Consider the following 16,364-nt stretch of genomic DNA (forward strand, 5'->3'; position numbering starts at 1 on the left):
CAGATCACAAGTGTATTCCAAACAATGGCTTAGTTCAGCCTGATGCAGCAGCAAAATGACCAGGGTGAAGCGAGTCAGCTGTGATCTAAGATCCTGAAGCCCATGTGTTTGCTTAAGCCATGTTTTGGCTTAGTGTGACATGTGAACTAAGTTATGGTGTCTTCATCACTTTGCTTTCACATTTGGTGTGCTTATTTGAGATGGTAAAGTTGTGAGATTACAGCATCTCATTTTCACATTTAGATAGATGTCTCTGAAACAACATTCCAGAATGAAAATCATTAGTGATCACATCAAATAAACCCCTCTGACATGGTAACAATTTCCAGAGGAGGAAGTTTTCAGGGAAACGTATGAACCGCTTGCTCACGTGAAAAGGATCTGGCAAAACCACTATTCAAGGATATTATCACAAAAATGTAAACACATGAATCAGCTTTAAGTGAATAATATCTGTTATAGAATAAACTTAACAGCTCATTGTATCTTAACTCTGTGGAACGAGGTAAAAAGGTAATGGGAGCAGTGAACATACAGTATCCAATTATTTCAGGAGACAGCGATTCAATATTACAAGTCACAGATAATATAGTTGCAGTACTGTACACATAAGAGATGGAAAACATACTCGAGTAAATTGTACCACTATGGGTCAGAAATAGAGGAAGAATATTGGATTAATGTGACTCATAGGACAAAAGGCAAGTTGAACTCGACCCACATCAATGTAAACAAGAACCCCGTTGAGTCACAGCACAATGCTGTGTGCCAGCAAAAGGGGAACCTGGCAGAAGTTGGAGTGGGTGTTAATAAGCCTCTTCTAATTCAGTAGTTGGAATGTGGAATTCTTTGGGGTTTTCTTGTAAGGATTGGTACAAAACAAATTAACTTTGCAGGTTCACAGAGGGGAGCCTATTGAATGCACTTTGAGTCAGGGTAGTAGAGACTTTTCAAAAAAATGATCCGTGCCAGTTGTTAATTGTCGACATTATTCTAAGTTGACTGGCAACAGAATCTGGACCAGAAAAGAGATGTTATTGAGGGGAAATGCCAAATTGCCTCTAGATTACACTCAATGTCATTTTATTGTCTAATTAGCAAGCTTATTGGGATTTTAAAAGTTAAAACTAGGCACATTTTAACGGGGCGGGGGGAGCAAGATGTTCATCAGGACCCCAGCATACAGGAACATGAGGTTTAACCCTCAGCCAGAATCATGTGGAAAATGGCATTGGTGGCAATTGTTACTCCCCTTCACTAAGCTAATTGTCATGGGGTGGGGGATTTTTTGTAGAAATTGACTTGGTGACGGAAGGCTTAACTGCCCCACCCCCATCCAGCACTGCAGTTCCAGTAAAAAAAAAAAGAGAAAAAAATGAGAGTATCAGTAGCTTTTTATATTGTAGAAGATGTCTCCAGGTCCAAAGACGCCACCAGCAATTTGTTTGGAAACAGCCTGGAATGCAGTGGTGTTCCTTAAGTCAGGTGTAGGGAACCTTTTTTATTCTGAGGGCCACGTGCCCTTTTGGGCAACCTTCTGGGAGCCACATGCCTGTGGTGGGCAGAGCCCAAGGCAATGTCTTATCTCACACCACCCTCTCTCCTTCATCTAGAGAAGTGAGAGACAGCAGTATGCATTCAGGACTTAATGGAACATGGATTAATGCAACTTACTTACACTTAGTACTGCATGCATTTTGGGTAATAGTTTGCTTACTGCTATATTAATGGGGGGGAAATCACAGTAATCTTCTGTAGTGGATGACTTTGACGGATGAAGACTGTGTCTGGCTGAAGATATGAAAACATATCTGTGTAATGGAACATTACAATAAGGGTTATGGTAGAAACAGAGATTTTTGTTTAGCAATAAATGCCATGGATTTTGGATGTACAGTATGTTTACCTTGTTAGATTTGAACATTAACTCCCAAAAGCTATGGGGGGAGGTGTCTATAGGGCAGGGGGATGTAAGTGTTGTGTACTGAAAATTGTGTTGCTTTAACATTGATTTATGCACAGAGCCAAATAAAGAACTATCTGCAGTGTATAGGATTGGAGAGATAGTCATAAGGACATGGTTTCTTGAGGAAATATTTCAGTAAAATGTTAAGCTTACAACATCACCACTGATTGATTGAATATGCTTTTAAACCACACTTCATCCCTTAGGATCTCATGGAAACAAAATGTTAATAATGAAAAAACTGAGGGCCCACAGCTCACAAACACAAAAGTGGCTGTCCTCTGCAGAAAACTATGTGGTTCACATTACCATAATTGGCCTTATTTCAGTATGAGCCACAATATGAACATGCAGCCAATGGGACTGTGTGCATTGGGATCAGGACTAGCTATCATGACCCAACAACCTCCTCTCACATGCTTGCAATGCACACCTTTTCTGTGTGTGAATTTACTACTACAATTCATAGTTTCCATTGTGCATATAGGATTCCTGCTTACTCTTGTTGTATGCAGAAAGTGATCAACAGTCAGTTCAACATGTGCACATTACATTCAGCTCAAAAGATATTGCTGCGTGCACTAGGGGGAAAAAATCCAGTTTATGACTACAGTATGTGAATTGCCTCTAGGGGGAAAACCCAGTATTGTTCAGTTATTTAAAACTGCTTTTCAGCCATAGCTTCTTTCACAGTTTATTGGTGTTGAAATATGTTTTGACTAATTGATAGTAAGCCTTCTGCGCTATGAAAAATAAGTAGTGTTTGTTTTTAAGATGCTGTGAAGTCTGATAGTGTCAATATCGCAGAGCTGATAAATCCTGCCACCATTCCAACCACTTCTATAACCACCCACACAGAAGAAGATCCTAGTACAGTAAAGATTTGAATAGCCAAAGTAATTCCGAGGCACCTTGAACATTGGGCAGCCTTTCTGACTCATTGTGCCCCACCCTTAATACCAAACAGGGATTTTTTCTCAGCCAGAACTCACCAGAACTCAGTTCCAGCACCTCACCATTGCCATTATAAGAGAACAAGGGAGGTGTTCATGGTGAGTTCCGGCACCCCATTTTGTATAAAAATAGCACTGATCCTGATATTTATCATAGTCATGTACATTAGAATTCAATGAAAAAAATAAATTCAGTTTAACAAGCTATGTTAGGAACTTTCGGGCCCCAAAATGCTTGGAAATTACAACTGTTGAGGGCCATGCATTAATTAGTCAGTATTGATATGGTGTTATAAACTATCCCATAGTTAGCTCCAGCTTCACTCTTGCCTTGTAGCTGGATGGCTGCTAGTGGCAAGAGTAGTGGACCTATGTCCCACACTTCACTGGAATGGAAACATGAAGTCCATGCAACTGAAACTACCATTCCACATTGCAAATGAAAACTGTGGGAGGATGATTACAGAGCATCTGAATTTATGTATTTACTTACGTCAAAAAAAAATTAAGCCTGTCCTTCTAGTTAGTGCTTTTGCACCACTCAAGGTGGTTAAGAACAATTAGAACTACATTAAAAATAAAAAAAAATGGTAAGGAAGCTAGAAACAATGACCATTTAAGAAAGAGCCTGTATAAGTGAATAAATTTTATGCTCTAATCTTATTCAAATATTTTAATATATAAATCTGTGTGTTTATATGGGTGTGCCTAGTGTGTGTGTGTGTGTGAGAGAGAGAGAGAGAGAGAGAGAATCTTTCATGTTTAATTTTGTTTCCCTTCGTCCAGGAAACCTCATGGTCTTGTGGTCAACATGCAGGATGTCAGTTTTTAAGTCGGTAACCAACCGATTTATTAAGAACATGGCCTGCTCTGGGATCTGTGCCAGCCTAGTCTGTTTGCCTTTTGACATAGTCCTCGGTGCCAGTCCACATTGCTGCTGGTGGATCTACACCATGGTCTTCTGTAAGATCATAAAGTTCTTGCACAAAGTCTTCTGCTCAGTGACCATCCTTAGCTTTCCTGCCATTGCTCTGGATAGGTAAGACTGTGAACTTACTTGTAAACTGACATTTATGACTTGCCCCTTGCAACAGATATGGGTTCTACGTTACTTGTTGCTTAATTGTGGGTTGCTGAAGTGGTTCAACAGCCCTCTGCCTTCAGCTCTAAACATGTTTATTTTTCTGTTTGGCCAAGTCACTCAGAGCAACATTTTCACTTTGCAACCAACCTGTGAGCTGAGTTATTCTGAAAGAAAATGACTTGCCTAAGATAGAAATGACATACATTGGCTGGATTTTTTAAGGTCTGGACAACTTAACCTGAATAGCTCTTTGCTTTTAAGGCCAAAAAGTTCAATTCTCAAGTATCCTTATTGCCAATGTACAAATTTATTTATGTGTTCTTCCTGCCAGGGGAGCTGATTACACATTTTGAGGTCTTGTTGGGAGGTATGGCAGATTCTGACTCTATTACTTGAAATCCCTGCCACAATTATAAATGTTATTCTAGTTAGTAGGCAGAAGTTCCATTTGGTAGATTTCTACTTTTAAGTTCAACAATCTTTCTGTGGTGCTCTGCGCACGATTGATACTGCAGTTATGCAATTTTCTCCAGAATCATTTCATTTCTTTGCAAAGAATTCTATAAACAAGTTAATCTGCAAAGATGATTTGCCCTATTTTCCCCTTGCTGTCCATGGTTTAAGAGCAAGTCTTTGGAATGAAAAGCTTTGCTGGCCACTGACTGGCTCATCATTTGTATTAACAATGTCCCACTGACTGGTAAAATTTTAGTTTTTATGCTAGAAAAGAAACTCACTTAGGATCTGAGGAGAGGGAAGACTTTACTTACATCCAACATGCTGATGAGAGTAACAGACCTTACTATAAATTAGATCAGATTAATATTGGGTAGGTTAATTGCCTATTCCTATGGAGTGTGATATTTTATAGTAAATGAAGAAATCTAGCTGCAATTCAGTTGAGGATCTGGGATTTTATTGCTATGGCCCCAACATTGTTTTGCTTATTCCTAAATGATCTAGAAGAGTGCCTAATGGACGCAGATGGTCACCTTCCAAAAATAGGTATAAGAAGGACCCCCTTGCTGCTTTATGCTGATGACGCGGCCATAATTTCACGCACCAGACCGGCTTTGAAACACCTGTTGATGAAGTTTTCTGAATATTGTCTTGGAAATGGCTTAACAATAAATTATGAAAAATCAAAAATCTTAGTATTTGAAAGAAGCTTTTCCCGGTTAAACTGGTCGCTGGATGGCCATGAACTTGAACAGATTAAACATTTCAGCTATTTAGGACTAACATTCCACCATACAAGATCATGGAAGTACCACTGGCAAACCTCCCTTCAAAAGGCGGAGATTACAAAACTAGCCATACTCCGATTCTTCCATACAAAGGGCGGCAAGTATGTACCGGCAGCTCTAAAAGTATTCAATGCAAAAACTGTCCCCCAAATCCTGTATGCAGCAAATGTCTGGCAGAATGGGGACCTGCCTAAGCTAGATGGCTTCCAAGCACAATTTATTCGATCCTTGCTTCAGGTGCCCAATTGTGTGCGAAATTCCATACTCCTGCTAGAAACGGGTGAATGCCCAATTTCAACAAAGGCATGGTGGGCTGCACTAAAACATTGGCTCAAGATTGTAGTATTTGAACTTGGGGAGGGACTGTATAAATACCTGAACAATGAGGAATACATCAGCCAATGGCAGAAAACCATGGCGAGAAAAGCCACTGCTTTAGGTCTGTCACCCACCCAACTCTATTGCCTGGGATATGAAGGTGCCCTAAAGACCTTAAAGCAAAGACTTTGGGATAATTCACACAGTGATCTACGACATCAATCACTTGCGATCTGCAGTCCATTGGCAGTAGGAGTACAATATGGGCATGTCTTTAAGCCAGCAGCCTATATTCAAAACTTGACAGTGCCAAACTACCGAAGGCTGTTCACAAAGGCAAGACTGAATGTATTCCCCTCTGCAGTGCTGGAGGGCAGGATGAGAGGAGTACCCTACCAGGAAAGACTGTGCTCGTGCACCCATGATGTAGATTCTATAAAACACATTGTGCTGCACTGTGGGAAGTTTGAGCAAGCTAGGGCTGAAGTGATTTCACCCCTGCTAGCCTTGCTCCCAGGAAAATCAGAGGATTTCTATATCAGGTTCCTATTGGAAGACCGGTCAAATGCCAGAACACTAGCAGTGGCAAAGTTTTTATCGGTGGTCACAAGAACTAATGTTTCCTATTCCGAATTTGAGTAAGATGTCTGAGTGGTTTGAGGGCGGGGTGTCCCAGCTGTGTATTGCTTGGTAACGAATTGATGGGTCTATGGACCGTAATAAAGATTGTTGTTGTTATAAAATATATATAAAGGACCTCCACTGGTGCAATGGGGTTCACCCGGGTTTCACCCTGCCCTCCCAGAAATTGGTTCCCATAACAGTACACGGGTCAGGGGAGAGGGGGGTCATTCTATCTGGCAAGCTAAAGTACTTGCATCGATGGAACATTCATCATACTGCGAGGCTGAATTCTACCTATTGGCTTAATATTTTTACAAATTGTGCGGTCGTTGAATACAGAACCTTAAAAAACATAGTATGCTTTAGGAAAAAGATTTGATACTACTTGATTAGATATTCTTTCATGGAAGACAGAAGTTGTACCACATCTAATTTGGCCTTTTCCATTGATGACATATTTTTATCAAAATAATGGCTTGGGCAATTGATTTCTGTAGGTAAAGAAAGAGAAAGAAAGAAAGAAAGAAAGAAAGAAAGAAAGAAAGAAAGAAAGAAAGAAAGAAAGAAAAAGACTAACTTCTGTATAGACATGTGTAATACTGTGCTGTTGAAGATCTGGTGATAAATGATACTTTTATATCAAGGAAAGAAACAATTTAAATTACAGGGCTAGTCAAGACCAAATCACTCAAATTTAAGTCGATCTATCCAAGGATAGAGGGGAGGTAGGAAGAGTTGCAACTTTACTCTTTACATGCATTTATGCATCTCTTACAGTCCCCCTTCCTTCTTTTTTTTGTAGGTACTACTCAGTTTTATATCCACTGGAAAGGAAAATATCGGATGCCAAATCTCGAGACCTGGTGATCTACATCTGGGCTCATGCAGTGATAGCCAGCATTCCTGTATTTGCTATGACCAATGTACTGGATATTTATGCTATGTCCACTTGTACTGAACCTTGGAGTTACTCCATTGGCCGTTTAGCATACATCATTATTTACAACATTACCACTGTGATTGTGCCGGTGGCTGTGGTCTTTCTCTGTATGATCCTCATCCGCAGGGCACTGAGTGCCAGTCAGAAGAAAAAAGTCATCATAGCTGCCTTAAGAACCCCTCAAAACACTATTTCTATCCCTTACGCCTCTCAGAGAGAATCTGAACTTCATGCCATGCTGCTCTCCATGGTTATGGTTTTCATTTTTTGCAGTATCCCCTATATGACTTTGGTGATTTACCACACTGTTCTCAATACTTCCGACGCTTCTGTGTACTTGCTTCTCACTGCCATCTGGCTGCCCAAGATATCACTGCTAGCCAACCCTCTGCTGTTCCTGACTGTTAACAAGTCCGTGCGGAAATGTTTAGTAGGGACAATGATGCAGTTACACCGAAAGTATAGTCGGAGGAACACAGTCAGCTCCGGAGGCGCTGGGGACATCAGCCTGGAGCCTCATGTTCGTTCTGGTAGCCAGCTTCTAGAGATGTTTCACATTGGGCAGCAGCAGATTTTCAAGCCCACAGAGGATGAAGAAGAGAACGAAACAAAGTCCATTGGCTCCAGTGGCTACCAACAGAAGGAGATACCCACAACCAGCTTAGACGTGGAGCAGACTTTAGTTCAGAGGCCCATGCCTCACGCCATTGCAGACTCGGCTGCGCAAGTGGCTCCAGCAATGCCAACAGAAGCCGAATTGGCCAGTGAGAAGTATTCCATGCAGCTGGGCTTTGGGCCCTTTGAGTTGCCTCCCCAGTGGCTGTCAGAAAATCGGAACAGCAAGAAACGACTCCTGCCTCCTTTGGGGAATACGCCCGAGGAGCTAATCCAGACCAAACAGCCCAAGGGTAAAGCAGAAAGAAAAATTAGCAGGAGCAATAAAGTCAGCATCTTCCCCAAGGTGGATTCCTAGTCAAAGCAGGAGCGCTCTGTGATGAGAGATGGGACTGCCTTCTTGCATACATGTGATCCTATGGATCTTTGTTAGGTTGAAATTTAATAAAGGCTTATTTTTTTTGTGCCAATTTATGTAAAAGCAAATGAAAGCAAGTGTTCCTCAGGAAGGGGTTTCAATACAAATATCTCTGCCTACCTATTTCTTTACATTAATTTATATAGACTCGTTTAACTTCCAAATAGGCGTTTTTGGACCCTTTCTGCCCCAAAGACTGCTTACCACATTATACCTTGTAATGTACACACACACACACACACACACACAGAGAGAGAGAGAGAGAGAGAGAGAGAGAGAGAGAGAGAGAGAGAGAGAGAGAGAGATTGGGGTCACTGTTCTGTGATTATGGAACTCGGGGGAAGAGAGCATAATAAATATGAAGCTTCCTTCCCTGGAGGTCCATATCTCTTTCTGCTCTTTCACAGAAGCACTGAGCATCTTTTAGGAGAATTCCATGGCCTGGCTTCAAGTGGCCAGGAATAAACAAGGACCTGATATTTCATTTATATTTGATAATTTAATGAGATTTTTCTTCCTCCTTGTTTTTTTTTGTACATGTATCTTAAAAGTATTTTAAGCTGTTTTATGCTGTTCAGACAATTGTGGGCTAAATAGGATCTTGGTTACTATCTATGACACACTTCTGTTCAGGGGCTGACATTTAGTGGGCTAAGTACTGCAGGTTTTCAGCAAAAAAAAAGGAAAAGATCGGGGAGAAGCAACCCCTTAACAGAGGTAAAATATACTAAGCACTTTCAACCACATGGAAAATGGCACAGCAAATGTTGAGAGTTTTTCTTCTTCATGAAGTATTGGCCAATGTGACCCTTAATTTAAATTTATCACTGTGTTATAAATATTCCTGTGATTCTTTTTGTACAGAGCATTTTCTGTGCCTCCACAATGTAGCATGGTCACTTTCTTGGTGAACTGGCACATAGGTAACAGTTGCTATTTGTCTGGCATGTAGTGCATTAATAACAGGCTCTACGGTGCAAGTTTTAAGTTCTCAGCTGTAACACACTTGCAGGTCCTTCATGGATTCCATATAGAAAATGCTTCTTTGGTTGGGCTTATGAGCCTCACGCCATGTGGCTGTTCAGTTATCTACTAAGTAATGGATGCATCTTGAATTCTAATTATTTGCACACACTGATTATTTTGCATGCGATTCTCCTTGTTTGATTTATCTGAAATTTCACCCACCTTCATTGGTTAGGAAAAGGGAAATGCAAGGTGGATTTCATTAACATTCTGAGTTTTGCTTTCAACCAATAAGGTATGCAAACAGAATATGCAAATACAAAGCAAAATACCTTGGATAATTATTTGCACCATTGGAATCATATTTGCAAAATTGTAATATCTGTAGGGAAAGATATCGAGTTGTATCCAATGAAGTTTTTCCTCAGAGTTGATGCATTACAACGAATTGACCTAAGTTAGTCACATTCATTAATTTTAGTGGTTTACTCCGAGTATGACAAACATTGGATACAACTGATTAACTGCACACACCCAAAGGTTTATAAGACCAACATATTTACATATTGGAGCAGAACCTGCAGAAAGAACGAGAAATATTTTAATCTCAAATGTGCATTTTTCAACAGTTTTGTGGCTATGAACCTATATGCCATTGTGAGGACAAAAAACGTTGAATTCCACGAGTATGAAAGCATAGCAGGTTATAAATAGCTGAACTGGTAGGTTAAGTTCTTGTTTAGGTAAGATTCCTGGGGGGGGGTTGGGCCAGATGACCCTTGTGGTCCCTTTCAACTCTACAATTCTACGATTCCTTTGAATTCCAAGAGCAATTTTCCTGATCCGGCAAAATAGATCTGCACACCAAAGCAGTCTTATCTGTGTGTAGCTGGTGTGGCTGCATATCTGGATGTTCAGCCATGTTGGAATTGTTGGCTGTCTTTGGAAGTGTCTGGGGGTGCACACCTGTATCTACAGCCACCTTTTGTTATGTGTGGCAAGCTACAAGCACTGGCGGAGGAAGAGGAGTGCGGGGGGAGCGCACCGCCCCTGGTGCCATTGTGGCTGCCCCCCCCCCCGTGCTGGCCACCACGCCCTGTAGGTGGCATGCCACGCCCCAATACATGTGCCATGCCCCTGCAGGCGGTGTGCCACGCCCCCAGGATGCACGTCAAGCTGTGTGCCACACCCCGGGACGCACGCCAGCCCCGCCCCCACCTGCTCTCCACCCCCTCAGTGAAGGAGCATGAAGCTACAAGTAACCAGAAGTAAACTGGGCCTACTTTCTTTTATTTATTTTTTTAAAAAGTTCAAACATTAAGACCTATTTATTTCATTTTTCAAAATACAAAACATGCCATATATAGTATATAAACTAAATACAGATATATAGAATACTAGATTATAAAATATATTATTTCTACATATATATTCCCCTATACATGCTATACATGAAGTAATATAATCATATTCTATCACGTAATAAATACTCTGCAGCACAATATAACCAATCCTAAATGCTTCAGATCCGAATTCTCCCTTAATGCGCTATATCACTGAGTACCAATTACCTGGAGCAGGGGTCAGCAACCTTTTTCAGCCGTGGGCCGGTCCACCGTCCCTCAGACCCATGTGGTGGGCTGGACTATATTTTGAAGAAGAAAACAAAGAAGGAATTCCTATGCCCCACAAATAACCCAGAGATGCATTTTAAATAAAAGCACACATTCTACTCATGTAAAAACACGCTGATTCCCGGACCGTCCGTGGGCCGGACTGAGAAGGCGATTGGGCTGCATCCGGCCCAGGGGCCTGAGGTTGCCTACCCCTGACCTAGGTTTCCTTCATATTTTTCCTCTTGGGACCTTAGTATCATATTTAATGTATGGTAACAAAATCTAACTTTTCCCATGCCTATCTAAGTCAGTTTCCAGAATGCAGCAAACAAAATTCTAGCTAGGGTATATATATAATAACACCTACTTCTAAAAAGCCATAGGAATACAATTTTAATGTAATTTGGTAAACATGCTTAAGGATTCAAAGCTAAGTCTATCCAAAAGATAATCTGCAATGGCTACAGCTGCCAGTGAGCAGGAAGATAGATGTTGTAGTTCAGCAACATTTAGATTGGCACAGGTAGCCTCCCTTGCTTTAGATGAAGAACAATTTTTTACTGTTGTTCTGCATTTCCACATCAGGTGAGAAGAGTCACCCTGAATTCCTGAAAATTTTAAAGAGAGAGTTCTCCATTAGCAGTTAGTGAATTACATAAGATTACAATTGCCAAGGTGTCTCCTCTTCCTTTCCTCCCACCCACATCATACCTGAAAAAAAGATAATCCCTACTCCTATTGTGTAAAATAAGTATACATCTAAGTATAGATTTGTAAACCATTCCTGACTAAATGCAGTGATCAAACATCATAATGTTAAACACTTCACAGATCAAAACCTGTCATAACGAGAAGAAACCTATGTGTCCAGGGCAATCTCCAGTATACAGTATCATGAATGTTGGTTATTAGATGCTGCGCCGTCTAATTCAGTCAAAAAACTAATATGAGTTGTCTGGCAAGCTGAAATGCTTATGCAGATGAAACTACTGGAGGTTGTTTCACTTCCACGCTCTGTCTGTTCCATGGTTTACTTTGCAAATAGACCCTTTCTTTTCCATAAACGTGGCCACTGTGGTTCTGCAAAAAAACACAACACTGATAACGTTTTTCAAGCACTTGCATTCTGCTCTAGAGTATTTTGTGCATGCTGAGCCACTGGGCGAGATTCTGCTTGTTTTCCTTGAAGGGTGGGTTTGACACAAGAACAAACATCTCTTTGCCACGTTTGAAAAAAAAAATAACCATATCTGAGCAGCACAATCTTAAAGCAAGAGCGGGGGGAATATTAGATAAGCATTACTTACGGCACACAGATATTCTTCCTGAGGTTTGAAATGGATCTACAGATTCTAAGGGATCTTGAGAATTTTTTCTATATGTTACTGATAACAAACTTGCAATAAAATATGTAAATGCTTTATTAATACAGTGCTCTTTCCCTCTTTGTTTTGCCCCAGGCAGTTTTCTATCTAGAAAATGCACACAACTTCAGAGTATGACTGCTGATTTCACCATTGCCTCCCTTATCTTCATTTTTTAGGAGTTTCAATAGATTTGCCCTGACTGAATAAAGTGTAAGAACTCAATCCTGTAAACCCTTTCCTTTCATCATGTAGATCAGGCATGTCCAACAGGTAGATCATGATCTACCGGTAGATCTCTGGAAGTCTGTGGTAGATCACTGGCTCCCCCTAAAGAAGCTCAACAACTTTGGCTCCCCTAAAAATGCTCAACATTTCAGCCCTTCACCCCCCCCCAAAAAAAACAGGGCTTTCCTCCCACCTCAGAAAAGCTCCACAACTCTGACCTGAACCCCTAAAAACGGGGCTTTCCTCCTCCCTAAAAAAAGCTTAATCTGAACCCCCCCCAAAAGGGGGTAGATCACTGCCAGATTTTAACTCTGTGAGTAGATTGCAGACTCTTCGGAGTTGGCCACCCCTGATGTAGATTATCTGATGTTACAAACTGCCTGGACTGCCTTATTCAGTCTTAGTGTTTGAGAATCCAACCTGCTTTATGGCTTTGCTAAGTGAAGACAACATTCTAGAGAAAACTTACTTCTGAATTCATATCCTTCACTAGAGATACTGGTGGCTTCTAGACTTGGTGGAGTAATATCTTTCTAGTAAAGGTAAAGGGACCCCTGACCATTAGGTCCAGTCGTGACCGACTCTGGGGTTGCGCGCTCATCTCGCATTATTGGCCGAGGGAGCCGGCGTATAGCTTTCAGGTCATGTGGCCAGCATGACAAAGCCGCTTCTGGCAAACCAGAGCAGCACATGGAAACGCCGTTTACCTTCCCGCTGTAGCGGTTCCTATTTATCTACTTGCATTTTGACGTGCTTTCGAACTGCTAGGTTGGCAGGAGCTGGGACCAAGCAGCGGGAGCTCACCCCGTCACAGTGATGAGGTGGGACCCAGGTGGCGCTGTGGTTAAACCACTGAGCCTAGGGCTTGCTGATCAGAAGGTCGGCGGTTCGAATCCCTGTGACGGGGTGAGCTCCCGTTGCTTGGTCCCAGCTCCTGCCAACCTAGCAGTTCGAAAGCACGTCAAAATGCAAGTAGATAAATAGGAACCGCTACAGCGGGAAGGTAAACGGCATTTCCATGTGCTGCTCTGGTTTGCCAGAAGCGGCTTTGTCATGCTGGCCACATGACCTGGAAGCTATACGCCGGCTCCCTCAGCCAATAATGCGAGATGAGCGCGCAACCCCAGAGTCGGTCACGACTGGACCTAATGGTCAGGGGTCCCTTTACCTTTAATATCTTTCTACCTCCAGGTAAAAGGTAAAACCCCTTGACGGTTAAGTCCAGTCAAAGGTGACTATGGAGTTGCGGCACTCATCTCGCTTCAGGCTGAGGGAGCCGGTGTTTGTTCACAGACAACATGACTAAACCACTTCTGGTGCAATGGAACACCATGACGGAAGCCAGAGCGCACGGAAATGCCGTTTACCTTCCCGCCACAGTGGTACCTATTTATCTACTTGACATGCTTTCAAACTGCTAGGTTGGCAGGAGCAATGGAAGCTCACCCCGCCGCGGGGATTCAAACTGCTGACCTTCTGATTGGCAAGCCCAAGAGGCTCGGTGGTTTAGACCACAGTGCCACCCGCGTCCTAATAATGTTGCAAATAATTGCCAATATTTGGTCCCTAGTTGACCAGATTGCCATGTTCACAGCCCCAAAGCTGCAAGTATCACCAGACCTCACTGATACTGAGCTCCCTTTATCCTCTTCTTAGAATTAAGTCGACTTCTTGGTCAAAAGCAGTGCCAATGCTTGAGCTGCTCAGAATCACAGCAAGTCTAGGCATCCGGAGATGTCACGCCCACTGTGACTGCAATTAGCTTACTGGTTCTGCCTTGAGGAGTTATATGGCTTCAAAGCTAGGCAGCTGGGTGGAAAGGGGGCCTGCAGAAATCTTATTACAGAGATGGGGGGAATTTTTCTTACCACCCTACCTCTGGCACGCCAAATTTGACAGGTGGGCAGGACTGACACATTATCAGCAACCTCTGCAGGTGAGGTGACTGCTCTACTTGTGGAGGCTTCCTGTGCAATAGGAAACAGACCACACCTGGGGAGCCTCCATTGTGTACAGTAGGCTTGCCCTGCATAAGTTAACCCTCCACTGAGTGGTGAGTGCTAGGACACAAGCGATGGGAACACAATTTTTTGTGGGGAGGGGGGAGAACTAGGAATTGGAGAGAGTTTAGTTCACATTTAAAGGTGAACCTACCTAACCAGCACTTTTCAGAACAATGGAAGAACCAAAACACAGCCATCGTTTGAAGTTCCTTTGAATTTTGCAATGCCTTTCTCCAGCTAAATCATGTGTTCCAAAATGCATAGACTGAGGTAGAGTGTCCTTAAAAAATCTCGTATTTGTGAAAATAGTCTGCAGAATTGCATTATTTTAGAGAAATTTGCTGTGCCAAAGTGTGTATATTACGTATCTCACAAACGGATATGGAAATATGGAGAACTGAATTGAAGATTAGAAAAATTAGAAGCAGAGAAAAAAAATGGACAGCTTAATTTATTCCTAGTAGAAACACAGTGGAAGGTGTGTGTCTGCTGTCTCCCTCATACAATACTAATCTGTGAGGAGAACTCCTGCCTAGGGCTACAGTCTGCCAGACATCTGCCCATCTGATCTTCTGGGGGGGGGAACCAAACCCTTACTTTCCACTGGTAACGAGTCGTGACTATTTTACATGCGCTCTTGAATTCACTTCCAATATATAATTTTTCTGTTCTATTTGTTTTTCCTTCCATTAGGCTCCCCCCCCTCCAACTATTCCATTAAGGGCTTGTACTCATTCCACTATAAATTCTTCAGCAATGCCCCCCCCCCTTTTCTCTATTTAATATTCTTATCCAGGGCCTCTAGATAACAATATTCTTAATGCAGTCATTTCTTTTATACCGAGCATCTCGAAGTGGGCCAAAAGATGAGGCTTCCAGCCTATTATGCTGTTTGCCACTGCAATACAGAAAGACAAAAACGAAGAAGAAAATTAATATTCCCAAGATATCAAAGCAATGACGTACACACCACATTAATATTGAAACGCTGTTCTTGCGTTAGTTAAAATTGCGTTCAGCGAAAGAACCTACACAGTATTAACAGGAGGAAGACTTTCGGAGGCAAGACTTTACACCCCCATTGTCTGTCAGGGTGAGCTTAAAATGAAGTCTTTAAAATTTTATTATTTTAAAATTGAAAATGCCAGGTAAACTCATTACTTGTTTAGAACATTTCTATGCCTCCCTTCAACAAAGCCTCTCAGGGCGACATACTGGAAGATGATAGAAGCCAGTAAATAGATAAAACACCACAGGAAGCAATGAAAACAAACCTATACAATTCAGCAAAGCAGAATATTAATATAAAGCTAATTTCTATTCCCTGCTGAAATGTCTGGGCAAATAAATAATGTATTTGCCTGGCACTGAAACGACATCAAGGTTGGTGCAAGGTGAGCATCTCTCGGGAGGGCATTCCATAAGCTGGATGGTAGGATGGAAAAGGCTCTCTCCCTCCTGTGTCAGGGGTAGCCAGGAAACACAGAGGAGAGCATTCGGTGATAATATAGTAGAGAGGTGTGGGCAGCCCATTGACAAAATACAGAAAAATAAAAGATAAGAGCAAGCAGGCAACTAAACAAATCCCAAGTATATAATACATATTAATAAAGCAATCTGTTGATAGATAGAACTAACATATTAATCATAGCAGACAAACTGAAAAGCTAAATACCCGTGGAAGGTAAGAATGCAGAGAAGAAGTATGTTTAATACAGAGAAGTATGTTGAGATTAAGCAGGAGTGAATACATTAGCATTCACCGCTGGCAAACGTGAAAAACCCAAGTAACAGGGAAGGAATTAAGAGTTGTTTAGGGGTTTGCTGGCTTGTTCATGACAACTAGCTTCTTATATAATTGTAATATCCCCCCGTTTCTCCACCCACTGCTTCAAGGATATTTATTTAAATAAGAAATGTTTACTAACAACTGTAAATTAACGAAGAGCTGTTTATAAGAGGATAAAGGGGACTCTGAATAAATTAAATTTACCACTGCCCTCAGAGTATAAATCCACAATG

General features: G+C 41.7%; 1 protein-coding gene across 1 annotated transcript in view; it reads left to right on the plus strand.

Annotated features, from left to right (window-relative positions):
- The window catches only part of GPR176 (G protein-coupled receptor 176), a 30,573-nt gene extending 22,356 nt beyond the window's left edge, over nucleotides 1–8,217 (plus strand). Inside the window, exons 2-3 of the mRNA XM_035119243.3 lie at nucleotides 3,706–3,958; nucleotides 6,995–8,217. Coding sequence (XP_034975134.1) covers nucleotides 3,706–3,958; nucleotides 6,995–8,105 — 1,364 coding nt within the window. The 3' untranslated portion in view covers nucleotides 8,106–8,217. The remainder of the gene's footprint in view (nucleotides 1–3,705; nucleotides 3,959–6,994) is intronic.
- Nucleotides 8,218–16,364: the final 8,147 nt, after the last annotated feature.

This window comes from Zootoca vivipara, chromosome 1 (assembly GCF_965207765.1).
Source record: "Zootoca vivipara chromosome 1, rZooViv2.hap1.1, whole genome shotgun sequence".
Taxonomy (NCBI): Eukaryota; Metazoa; Chordata; class Lepidosauria; order Squamata; family Lacertidae; genus Zootoca; species Zootoca vivipara.